The 13,140-nt window shown below is 43.5% G+C and overlaps 1 protein-coding gene across 2 annotated transcripts in view; it reads left to right on the top strand.

Annotated features, from left to right (window-relative positions):
• Positions 1–13,140, top strand: part of COL14A1 (collagen type XIV alpha 1 chain) — a 179,582-nt gene that overhangs the window by 47,484 nt on the left and 118,958 nt on the right. For both annotated transcript variants that reach the window (XM_006026800.2, XM_025207819.1), the window contains 3 exons: positions 1,639–1,784; positions 4,083–4,212; positions 10,630–10,769. In XM_006026800.2, the coding sequence (XP_006026862.1) occupies positions 1,639–1,784; positions 4,083–4,212; positions 10,630–10,769 (416 nt within the window). The remainder of the gene's footprint in view (positions 1–1,638; positions 1,785–4,082; positions 4,213–10,629; positions 10,770–13,140) is intronic.

Below are 13,140 nucleotides of genomic sequence, written 5' to 3'. Positions count from 1 at the left end.
TCCAGTCCACTTCGGGGTTCACTGCTGAGCACATTGGAGGGCCCCCCACGCTCCTTTGGGAAGCTCCATCTGCTCCAGCATCGCAGCGTTCACAAGCCATGTCTGGTACCTCAAGCTATGTAGAAAAAACATTTAAAGTTGTGTCTATGGCCAAATCTCCAAATCTTTCTGAATCTCTCCAAATCGAATCGGTTTGCAAGTCATCAGCACAGAAATGGGTGAATTTGGGTTTGTAGATATGTTTACCCAGAGACAACAAGTAGAGGGAAAAGAAGAGGGGGCAAGGACAAAGCTCTGGGGGACCCGCCCCCCCCGGGGAAGTCCTTAGGTGTTGCCTTTGTCTTGTGCATTAGTGGTAAGCATAGGGTTTTTGTTTTCTAAAGATCCTACGTCCTTCATGAGGGTTTCATGGATGTGGTGTGTCAGAGGGTCCAGAGCCAGGAGTCCTTGTGGACCATTTTAGACTAATGTTTATTGCTTGTGATCTCAGGTGCCTGGCCTGAATGATATAGGAAGCCCCCGCAAGTTTTATGTTCCTAAAGTTGGAGTAGGGGTGAGGAACATCTTCCAAAGGACAAGCTGGTTAGAAGTGTAGCATTAGACACAAGAAAGGACAGTCACAAAAGTCTGAAGAGGAAAAGATTTAAAAAAAGTGTAAAAAGGGTGAACAACCTTGGATGAGACTGAAAATAGCACTTTCCAATTCTCTGAGTTTGCAGGGCCAGTTGCATCTCAGGATACTGGGATAGATGCAAGTTTCATTACTGTTGAGAACCCAGTGTCTTTGCAGAAGGGCTGTAAATTAGTGCCTTCTAGAACGGGATGTGATAAAGGTGGTGACATTTTGTACAGCCTCTGGTTTTGTGTGCGAGGCCTGCAGTGGCACTTTCCTCCACTCACCTCCATAAAGAATGGTCCATCTTGATCCTTGATGAGCCACAGATGGTTTTGGTAGGAGAGGACTCCATAAGGGCATAACTCTGCCTTAGTCTTGCACTGCAGGCTGGTATAGAGACCACCTGCTAGTCACTGTGGTCTTTATAAATATAAAGAGTAATTAGGCATATGCATCGGGGCTGAATTAATGCAATCCAAGGATTTAGGTACACCCCAGCCATATGGGGGTCCTCTTGGCTATGCCCCACATTGTGGTCACTCCTTTCACACTGTGGCTTGGCAGGGTGAAGGTATAACCTATGCCTGGAAATTTGATACTGCCTATGTTATCCAATAGTGGTTCTGCCTGTTCTTCCCTATCAGTCTTCACGCCTGATCTGGGCAAAGAGGAGGTGAAATCTGTGCATGGAGAGTTTGATAAAAATGGTATATGTAGCACTGGGATACTTGAAATATTGCAAAACAGACTGTGGGAAAACACTTGCAGTGATTGTGTCAGGATTGATTCTGTCCTGGTAGTTGGGTTGGCAGTTTTTCTTGCAGAGAGCCATTCTCCCATCTCCCTAGTTCTGGGATCTTTTTCTTCTAATGAACTCTGTATAGTTACAGTATCCAAGTGGTATTTCTGTGTTTTTATGCATCTAGATTCCTGTGCGTTTCCTGTAGTGAAACAAAATATTAATGAAATGATAGCAAGCAAATTATAGGCAGCAGAAAAATCTGTATATCTTTCTGTTGCAGTTGCTTTGCCAATGGCATCTGATCTACAGCTGTATGATGTGTCTCACAGCAGCATAAAGGCAAAATGGAATGGAGTTGCAGGTGCTACGGGTTACATGATCCTATATGCTCCTCTCACAGAAGGGCTGGCAGCAGATGAAAAGGAGGTGATGTATTCAGCTTTCATTGGATCCAATGGGCTCTAGTTTTTAAAAAATAAAGCATTTAAGGAACAGAATGTTATATTTTCTTTCACTTCACATCTTACCATCGAACACCTGGTCTGTGTTATAAGTAACATGTATTACTGACTTTCTAAAGAGCAAATACTAGGTATTTTTCATCTTGAATGTTTACAAATTTGATCTCATTTGAATATAACAAATGCCATAAATTTTAGCCACATTAAAGTGTGTCCCAGTTGGCAGGATACTGATAGTGCCTCATCTGCCTGCTTTACCTGGGGTAAGTTAAAGGGTGTTTTTCAAGTTTTGAGCCTTTTTCTAGTAGTTAAGTATGAGGTTTGTTCCCAAAGTTCTTAAGAGTAGGTCAGACAAACACTCATCCAGTTTAGATAGGGATGGCTAGGATAGTTTATATGGGGATGATCCTGCCTTGAGCAGGGGGTTGGATTAGATGACCTCGGAGGTCCCTTCTGGCCCTACATTTCTGACGCATGAGGACAACATTCTCTCTCAGGTCATAGGCAGGGGATGATCCTGCCTTGAGCAGGGGGTTGGATTAGATGACCTCGGAGGTCCCTTCTGGCCCTACATTTCTATGACGCATGAGGACAACATTCTCTCTCAGGGCATAGGCAGATGTGACGGTTAAATAGAATAAGATGTCCTCATATAAATATTACATATCTCTGCGCCTATACGAGTGCAAGTGGATCTAAACTGCTGGAACTTTCAACCTTAATTACCAGATCTGACATTTTGTTTTGTTTGAAATCTCTCTAATTCTTAATTTTTTAAATTTAAATCAAAATGGTTTCCCCTCTCTTCAAAGGTAGGGGCTTTTTTGGTTAGTTTTGGAAAGGATAAAGTGGTGAATTTTAAATTGAAATAACTTTAAGTAGGACAAGAATGGTAGACATCAATAAATTAGAAGTCTGGAGTAGATCATGATATAAGCATAATACTATACTGTCACTAGAAATATTGTCAGGTTTTTGAAAATAGCTAAGATCAAAACAAATTAAAAATGGTTTTATGCTCCATCTTCTATCTGAAATTAAGAGTGCTTTATATAAGGTCTCTATCCAAGCAAGGGCACTGACAGCGTGCAAGGGCACACAAGGTTGTGAAAGGGTGTAGGAAGCTATTGACAGCTCGCATAGACTTGCATTCTTTGCAAAATATATAACTATAAGCATGTAGTTCTCTGTTGAAAATGGGATGGGGACAGACTACAAACTAGCTGATATCAGCAACATCAAGCTTCACCTGGTCCTCGTTGATGTGATACCCAGTAAGGAACCAAAGCGGAAAATGATGTATATTTTAACTAGCAAAGAACAAAACTAAGCCCTACCTTGTACTAAGACTTCCAGTTAATAAACTCCTTAATCCTCTTTCAGTATCCTGACTTCACCATTTTGAAGATGGTGCAGTCTGTTAGGACATGTCTATACTGCCTCCATAGTCCTCTTTGGTTTGTGGCTGTGGAAAAGTCCCACCCACCCACTCCCACCTAATACACTCCAATGATCCTGAGGTAGTCAAGAGGCTCCAGGGATGCCCCTCTGCCCCAACCCCTTTGTCAGTCATGCCAGAGAAAGGGGACTCACAAGGGGTATTCACATCCTCAGATTCAGGTTTGAATTATTACAGGGTGGGAGCAGGTGAGCAGGACTTTCTCAGCGACAATCTTGAGAGTGCCATAGAGATAGTGTTGACACCCTTAGTCTCTTAGATGTAGCTGTAGATTAAAGTGGGTTCAGAGGCTATGTGTTCTGCTGTGTTGTTGCTTGTGTGGCTATTCATGTGCTTATAGTTCCTCCATTTTCCTGTCTGGCATTTGGGACATTTGCATTTTGCCAATTTTGGACATTTTATTCCTGTGCAGGGTAACAGGAATCTTGGCCAACTTATGTGTTCAAGTACAGCTGCTCAACCTTTCTGTGGCTTCAGAGAGCAAATTTCAGACTCGACTGCAGGGGTGCAAAGAGAATCTGTGTTCAACAAAGCACTTGAACACGTGCCTAACTTGAAGCATATGAATAGTCCCAATGGTTTTACTTATAATAAGTATAGGCCTAAAAATTCTGCTGGATTGGGCCCCAATGATCATATTCTTGTCTCTTACTTTTATTCAGTTTTAGGGCCTTAATCATCTTAATAAAAATAGACTTTAACCCTATTTAATATGCCTTTTTCTATATGGCTTAATGGTGTTTTTCTCCCCCCATTGTGATCTAATTTGAAAATAACATACCTATTTATTCATGTTGCCTTTAGATTAAACTGGGAGAGGCCTTGACGGATATTGAGCTGGATGGATTATTGCCTAATACAGAATATACAGTCACAGTTTATGCCATGTTTGGAGAAGAAGCTAGCGACCCCCTTACAGGGCAGGAAACAACATGTAGGTGGTACACATCTATATTCACTGCAGCACTAATGATACTTTGAACAGGTTTTTATGTGTATGAAATCAGATCTCAGATTTTTAAATCTGTGTAGATGACTGGATCTTCCTCTGCATTACAGCTTGGATAAATCATATAGTTTCCTCCTACTGATATTTAATTAATACAGGATAAGGTTGGGGTGTCAGGGTAGTAAATGCATCTCATACATCTAAAGGTGTGAGTTGGAACCTCACTGTAGACCTATATCACTACCCTGGCCACTTGGGTTGGGAGGTTGAAAGCAGCTAGCTGTGATGCTAGCCACATACCTCCTTATCTATTATTAACTACAAATACTGACACGCCTTAGTCATGCTAGCTTGATAGGCCATCTAGACTTAGACACACCTGTAATGTTTTTTGACTGCATATACCATGTCTTGTAATAGTTTTCCATAAAAAGTTTTTTTTTTCTATAGGCCAGATTCTAACACCTTAACTTGCATTGGGTAGTATCTTGGGTAGTATTCAAAATGAACAAGGCTGCCAGAATCTAGCCATGTATTATTGCAACCAAGGACTAGCTTGTGGCTTTGTGCCACTGCCATGTCTTCTCCAACAGGAGCAGCGGTTAGTTGTCTTGTGTGGGGAGGAACCTACGAAAATGGAGGAGATGGTTTCTGTTGATTGCTTCCTTCCTACGTTGGCCTGTGCAAAGGGTAGTGATGACTTCCACTTCCTGCTTCTTGGTGACTTGCTGCTCAAATGAAGCAGGAGCAAGCTTTCCCCAGAGTACAGGGACTGCTGTTATAATCAGCCCTAAAAATCCTGCACTCAGGAGGAGAGAAACTTTTTGCTTGCCCTCTGGGCCCTGCCAAGATGCAGGAAACTCATCTCTCAGTCTGATCAGATGAGTTTTCTCCAGTGAGGGCACATTAGTAGTATTAATTATTTGTTTCTCTTCTTTTTAAATTGATAGGTTAATTATGTTCATGTCACCAAAGGGTCATGTTGACCTTCACAGACATAGAGGGTAAAGTGATAAGGATGGACCCTACCTGAGTAATTGGCATTGGGGGATGCCATTGTCTACAGTATCTCTCAGATTCATCTCCTGTATCAAGGAGTGGAGGAAAAAGCAGTGTCAGCCACCCCTCCTCTTTGGAAAAAGGAGCCAGAGGAGATTCCCTTTCCTTTATAGCCCCACACTGCTGTATAGAACTAGGGACTGGAGAGCATCAACACTCATGGCAGGAAGTGTGCTTTTAATGAGTGCCACTTAATTAGTAGGTGGTAGGCAAGCCAGACACTGGCAAGTATCACTTAATTAGTAAGTGGCAGGCAAGCTAGACCCTTTCCTCTTGCTTTGAAGTACTTTATGCCTGCTTCCTGTATAGCCACAGTCCTAGGGAGACTATGGAACTCAGAAGAGTCAACAGTGCTATTGGGATATATGGAACTAACTCTTGTCATTGACATATTCGTTATTCCCAGGAATTAAGTGGGTTCTTCCTCTTGCTTTGTGCCCCAAGCATGACTAGGTTAGCCCAGGGTGTAAATGACCTATGTTTTGTGGGCCCAAAAATCCCAGATATATGGGTATCTCTGAGAAGACAGTAAAAGATGTAAGGCCAGATTCCTGAACTTCCTAAACCACCTTCATTGTCTTGATTTTTTATGTAAATCATATAGAAGATTTACACAAATTCTTTGGATCCTGCCTGTGGCTTCGATTCTATGTTAAATATGGATGTCTTACTGACGTTTTATTTACCCTGCCTTTCATTGAGCCTATGACTGAATTCACCTAGTCTTGGCTGATCTTGGAAGCTGATGTTGTTGTAGCTGTAGTGGTTCAGGGAATATGAGAGAAGCAAGACTTATTTGATAATATCTGTTACTGGATCAACTATGTAGTTAAGAGAGATCTCTGTCACTAGAAATATCACTGCATTTTTTTAAATAGTTAATATAGTGCCAGTACAATCTTTGGATCATAAAAAAGGGTAAAATGGTTTTATGCTCTACTTCCTGTGTGGGAAACTAAGAATATTTTATACAATGCTCAGTGGTTAACAGAAAGTAGCATTCCACATTGGATTATCCCAGTCAACCAGAAGAGCAAAAAATCTCTATGTGATACTAGTACACAATTAGCAAGTACTTTATTATACATCTTGAGCCATTGTCAAGGAATTCACTTAAAATATTACATAATAGGTGGCAGAACTCTTTGGCATATCACAGTTATTATTAGGGACCTACCCAAATCATGATTATGCAGATTTTGCAGAAATTGGGCGAGCTCTGTGAAATCTGTGGGAAAAAAATACTTACTAAAAATAAAATGCTGGGTTCCTAGTGGGAGCCAGCAGTCCCTGTGGCCATGCAGCCCACCTGGGGAAAGGGCGGAGGGAGGCTGCCAGCAGGAAGGCGAGCATGCAAGCCACCCCCCCTCCCCACGGATTGGCTGAGAGGGCTACCTGTTGTGTAGTCCTGCCCCTCTCTGCCAATCAGTGGCAAGGAGTGGGGCCACCAGGATTCTTTGGCCAATCAGAGGCATGGGGGGGACCCAGCCATGATAAGCCCTTGGAAATGGCAGCTGGCCCTGTGATCTGCCCATGAAATTGTCTGGCTACCTCCTTGAGTTAGGCAGATCCCTAGTTATTATAGTCAAGTGGTTAGGTTTTCAAAGGAATACAGTGAGACCGGTTAGTGTACTTTGTGGTACAGGGGTGTAGGTTGTAGCTGTGTTGGTCTAAGGCAACATAGGCAGACGAGGTTCTTTGTGTAAAATTCTGATATCTGATATCTTTTATTAGACCGACTCAAATAGTTGGAAAAATACTTCTTAGCAAGCTTTCAGGTTTGAATACCCTTCATCAGCTTGAGGATCCATCAGTGAAATGAAATACATTCCACAGCTCACACACGATAGAAAGAAACAGCAGTGTACTATGGGATGGGAAACCAGGGCATGTGCCCCAGGTCCCAATAAGGGGAGGGGTACCAGAAGGAAGGAGTGGGGTATGTCATTTTCCTTCCCTACTCTCTTGCACTTCCCAGCTCTAAATTGCAATGGCACAAGCAGTGTGTTATGCAGTGCAAGGTATTCTGGGGAGTTTTTGGAGTTAAAGTAGTTTCTGAGGTGAAAGTTGCCCTGAGCAGCAGTGAACTCCTCTGCTGCTCTAGAGGACCATGATTCCCAGAATGCTTTACACTCCATGCCACACACCGCTTGCACCTACTGCTTGCTGCTGCTGTGCATGCTGCCACCTGGGGAAGGGTGAGAGAGGCCTGCCTTGGGTGGATTATTGGCATACTTTTCTTCTGGAAGGAAAAGCCAGCCCACAATACTCCTGTCCCTCCACTCAAAGGAATGCCATGAATGCTAGAAGGTGTCATACCCCTCTCTAATGTAATTCATTTCTTTTCCCTAATGCTCCTTTCACATAGCAGATGGAGTTTGCATGTTTGTTTCTAAATTGGTTAAGCATTTCCTTACATATTTAGGCCCAAATTGGCCTAAATACTGTATGAGGTCCTGAATACTGGCTCTGAATACCATATGAAGCAATACACAAGCTAGCAGTACAACCACTGTAGCCCATTTAATGCTGTGATGAAATGTCACATGCACTCCCTTACTCCCATGTGCCAGCAATCTTCATGAAAAGTAGCAGCATTTGAGGGGGGCTTCTGCAGGCTGATATTTATTCGCTCATACTCTTGGGTGGGGAGTGAGCATGTGAGGGCAGGACTGAACTTAAACTTGGTCCATCCCTGAGTTTACAGTGCAGGGGAAATAATTTGCAACAAGTTTAAGGCTGGTACTAGGGCTCCTTGTACCAATAGTGGAGCTAGTCAAATTGTTTCCCCCTGAAGAGAAGGAAAACAGATTTAACATAGTCTTCTTTCTGTTTACACCAATTAAGCAATATATAGTGTGGGTTATGCCTTAAAGGAGGTTGCTGCTCGGAGAACACTTCATCCAAATGCAGTCTTGTCTATATACAAGGAACCTTCTATATAATGGAGACAGAAATGTGTAACCATCAAACAGCATCTCTGTCATTCTCTTTAGAGCGGCTGCATTAGTTCCCACTTCCCGAGAAATCAGGTGCCCTGTTGAAGGTTCTGGAAAGAGATAGCCTAACCTTATAAAAGAAACTATATGGACAAATATGAAGGTAACCCAGTAGAAAGAAGGTCCATCTGAGACTAACAGTGCATTGGGCTTGTGTGGTTAAGGCATACCAGTTTCTTAGTCAGTGGCACACAGGGGAGTGATGTGGCAAGCCTCACGTAGAGCAGCTGTCCTTGACTTTCCAGGCTGAATGATCAGCCTGGGTGAACGGAAGGTCACTTTTGGCATGAGGCCAGAGCAGAACTTGAACTCATGCCCCTGTAATGAGATGTCTTAACAGCTCCTGTGTCCCTGTTAAATGAAATAGCTTATTAAATAGATCAGAAGAAATAGTAGATTTTTTTTCTAATATTTTTTCTAATATTCACCTGAATGCACTCACTGTACTCACCATCTTTTTATTTTCACTTTTGGCAAGTGTTAGAATGTTGGAGCATCACTAGTGTGAATATAGGTCAAAATTTGTGGTCAGATATTCTCCAAATATGAATTTGTTGTGATATATGCTTTGAATTTAGTATTTGTGATGCACTTTGGAGTTAGATATAGAAATCAAATGCTATTGTCCATTTCTTGACTGTCTTATATGCCTTTAAAAGCTGCCATCTCTTCTAACATTCCTGTCAACAAGTTTTTTAGCAAACACATATGGGGCACAGATGCGGTTGAAGTAAATTCATGTACAAAATGAAATGTAAGATTGTGGAAAATGCTGTTGAGTATAAAGCCAAGTCTACTTTCAGATACAAGCAAGATCCCAATTTCTATTTTTTCAGTTTCAATATTCATCATCACTGCCTCTTATATTTACCGTTGTCTTAGACCCCAAGCTAGCAAAGCATTTAGGGCCGGACCCAGAAAGGTATTTGGTATAAAATTCCTATTTGGGCACTTTCTCTGCTGTTGGTAAGAGCTAGGTACATAAATTGACATCACTGGGAGTTTAGGGTTGGGTACAGACAGTCAAAAAGCCTGAGGCTGAAGTTCAATTCAGTCTTTGCAGTTTAGTCTAAGCTGCACAGATTAAATTGAAACAGAGGTGAACAGACATTTCCCTCTAGTTCAGGAAATGCAGCCACATGCCTGCAGTGGCTCAGTCCAGAAGCCAGGGGGGCGCTAGAGTATGGCTCTCTGGCTGTGTTCACTTCCTCTTCCTGCTGCCCCCGAGGTCTCTAGGATTTGCAGTCCAGAATTACAGCAACAGGACTCTGCAGGATTGCTTATCACTTCTTCCTGCTTCCACATGCCTCTGGGATTTGTAGTCCACAGTTGCAGCCAGCAGTAAGTTTGAGCAGGGAAGGGGTGTTTAATCCCCCTCCCTGGCCCCGGACCCCAGATGGGGCTTGCCAGTGCAGGCAGTCTTTCCTGCCTGCAGACTGGGTTGCCTCTCCAGCCAGGCTTGCCCCGCCCCCCCCGCGGCCTCCTGGGCAACCAGCCCTCACTGCTGCAGCCAGAGAGCACAGGGGCAAGACCAGCCCTGCTCTCTGGAGCAGACAGCCCAGGCCAGGGCTGGAAAGCATACTGGGATGCTGGGCAATTGTGATTTAACTTGAACCAAGAAGGGGTCTGGGACAAAAGTTTCATAAATTGGTTTGACCCAAATCAGTTAAGTCTGATACTACATTCAACCAGGTTTATTTTAAACCAGTTTCAGCCATTTTGAAACAGGTTTATGTGCACTGAGCTTCTGTTCTCCTACAGGTTTAACCCAGTTTCTGATCACTTAAATTGATTTAAGTGTAACTTCTGTCCCTTGCCTATGTGCCAGTGCTTTTTTGGATCTGGCTCTTAGCACATATGTAATCCCATTGAAATGAATTAGGATACAAAAGCCGCATCTACATGAAACGCTTACTGTGCAGTAGCTCATTACTACTGCGCAGTAGCATTGTGGGGCATGAACTGTGATGTGATGCTACTGTGCAGTAGTAATGAGCTACTGCACAGTCAGCGTTACCACAAAGTTGTGCGGGGACACTACCGTGCAGTAACACCAGTTACTGCACAGTCATTTAGTACTTGGGTATGCAAGTACTAAATGACTGAGTGGTACCAACTGCACAGTCTGTGTCTTGTGTAGATGTAAATTTTAAGCCATCTCTTCACTGCTTTGCTGATTGGAATCTGAACTGTAATTTATTATGAGATTGTCATATGGTTTAACAATGTCATCTGATCATAGGAAAATAAGGCTGGAAAATAGAGCTGTTCATTGTCAAGACAGCTGATCCTTCATAGATAAAAATAGACCTATTTTCATGATTTTAACTACTTTTTTTTCAAGTGCCCTTAAGTCCACCAAGGAACTTGAGATTTTCAGACATTGGACACAGCACTGCAAGGATAACGTGGGATCCTGCTTCTAAACACGTAAATGGTTATCGTATTATGTATGTTAAAACAGATGGAGCAGAAACCAATGAGGTAAGCTATTAAAAAGGACTACCAATATATATATTATTTACTGTGAATAATGTAAACAAATCACATCCTTCAAGTGGTAGCAAAAATATACTTTGAATACTGAAATGTAGAGCACGTAGTCATAATTCTGCTTAACATTGACATCGGCTCCAAAGAAGAATGGCTTGAAACTCTCTGGGTCCTAACTGTAGGTGTATACTACATACCACCAAACCAGGGGGAAGAACTTGATCTAGGGTTTGCCTGAGAACTGACAGAGGTTGCGCATGCACGAGACATGGTCATCATGGGCAACTTTAATTATCCAGACATCTGGGAGGAACACTCAGTCAGGTCACATGGGTCGTGTTCCTTCCTGACCTATGTCAAGGAGCACTTCCTGACTCAGGGGGTGCATAGGCCAACCAGGCGACACTCTGCTAGATTTGGTTCTGCCCAAAGGAGATGATAGACTTAAATATAGAGGGCAGTCTGGGTGACAGCGACCATGAAACCATCATTTTCACTGTCCATCGCAAGGCAGACAAATCTGATAGCTGGGTTGAAGTCTTGGACTTCAAAAATGCAAATTTCAACTAGCTCGGGTCACTAGTACAGGAAGTGCTGCGGGACCAAAGGCAAAAGGCATGCATAGAGAGTGATCGTTCCTTAAGAACACGATCCTTGAAGCACAAAGGAAGTCCATTCCCATGCAGAGAAAAGGAAACAGAAGGGCTAGGAAGCCCTCTTGGATAAACAGGGAAATCATGGTCCTCTTAAGAAAAAAAGAAAGAGGCTTATAAACAATGGAAGCTTGGGGCAGGCCCTAAAGAAGACTATACAGCGACAGCCTGCACTTTTATAGAACAGATTAGAAAGCCTAAAATGGCGACTGAATGCAAATTAGCAATGGGAATCAAGGACAACAAGAAGTCCTTCTTTAGGTACATAGGGAACAGGAGGAAAACAGATGGGAGTGTAGAGCCATTGCTCAACAACTCAGGACAGCTGGTTACCACCACTCAGGAGAAAACTGAATTCCTGAATGACTACTTTGCCTCAGTATTTCACTGGACCAAAGGGAAAATCATGCCAGGTAGGGTGCAGAATGACTGCCTTCCTACAATTGCCATAGAATTGGTATGTGATCAGTGAAAAAAATTAGACATATAAGTCAGCAGGACTGGATGAACTTCATCTGAGAGTGCTGAAGGAGCTGGCTGAAGTCATCACAGAACCCCTGGCGAAACTCTTCCAAAACTCATGGTGCGCTGGAGAGGTCCCTGAGGACTGAAAGAGGGCCAGTGTTGTGCCCATCTACAAGAAGGGCAGGAGGTAGGACCTGGGTAACTATAGGCCAATTAGCCTAACTCCTATCTCAGGGAAAATCCTGTAAAAAATCATCAAGGAGTCTATCTGTGATAAGCTTGCAGAAGGTAGGATCCTGAATGACAGCATGGCTTCGTTGCAGGCAGGTCTTGCCTTACCAACCTCATCTCCTTTTATGACCAGGTAACTCACCACCTGGACAAGAGAGAGGAGGTTGACATTGTATACCTTGACTTCCAAAAAGCCCTTTGATCTGGTATCCCATGATGTCCTCATGAGAAAAGGGGAGGATTGTGGGCTTGACTCTGAGACAGTCAAGTGGGTGGGAAACTAGCTATTGGATAGGAGCCAGAGAGTCCAAATGAATGGATCTGTCATCCTGGTGGAAAGTGGCCAGCGGTGTCCCACAGGGGTTGGCGTTTGGTCCAGTACTTTTCAACATCTTTATCAATCATTTGGATGTGGAGGTGAAGAGCTCACTTGTTAAGTTCGTGGATGACACCAAGTTATGAGGGAGCATGGTCACGCTGGAAGATAGGCTACAGATACAGGTGGACCTAGGCAGGTGAGCAAGTTGGGTGGATCGGAATCTGATGAAGTTCAACGTGGAGAAATATAAAGTGCTCCACCTGGGGACAAACAACCTATAGGCGTGGTGGCACCAAAGTAACCAGCACCATGAATGAAAGGGACCTGGGGGTTATAATAGACCACAGTATAAATATGAGCTGGCAGTGCGACGCGGTAGCCAGTAGGGCTAATAATACACTGTCCTGCATCAATTGATGCATCTCCAGGAAAACCAAGGTGTGCGGGCCGGGAGCGACCCGAGCCCTTTTCCGCGCTGCACGCGGGCTGTGGCCAGCAGCCTGGGCACGCCGGGTCGGACAGGGAAGGCCGTTGAGCTGGAATTAGGCACAAATGCGTATCGGTAGTTTTAAAGATTGTTTACTTACACCGAGATGGCAGTGGTGTAGGCTGGAAAACTTGATTGAGTTGCAGTTACAGACAGACAACACAGACGGTCTCGTGGAGGTTGCTAGGCTCCACGGTGCAGAGCTCC

This window comes from Alligator sinensis, unplaced genomic scaffold, assembly GCF_000455745.1.
Source record: "Alligator sinensis unplaced genomic scaffold, ASM45574v1 scaffold895_3, whole genome shotgun sequence".
NCBI classification, from domain to species: Eukaryota; Metazoa; Chordata; order Crocodylia; family Alligatoridae; genus Alligator; species Alligator sinensis.
Note: the sequence above shows the minus strand (reverse complement) of the source record. Positions and strands in the feature narration are given on the sequence as shown.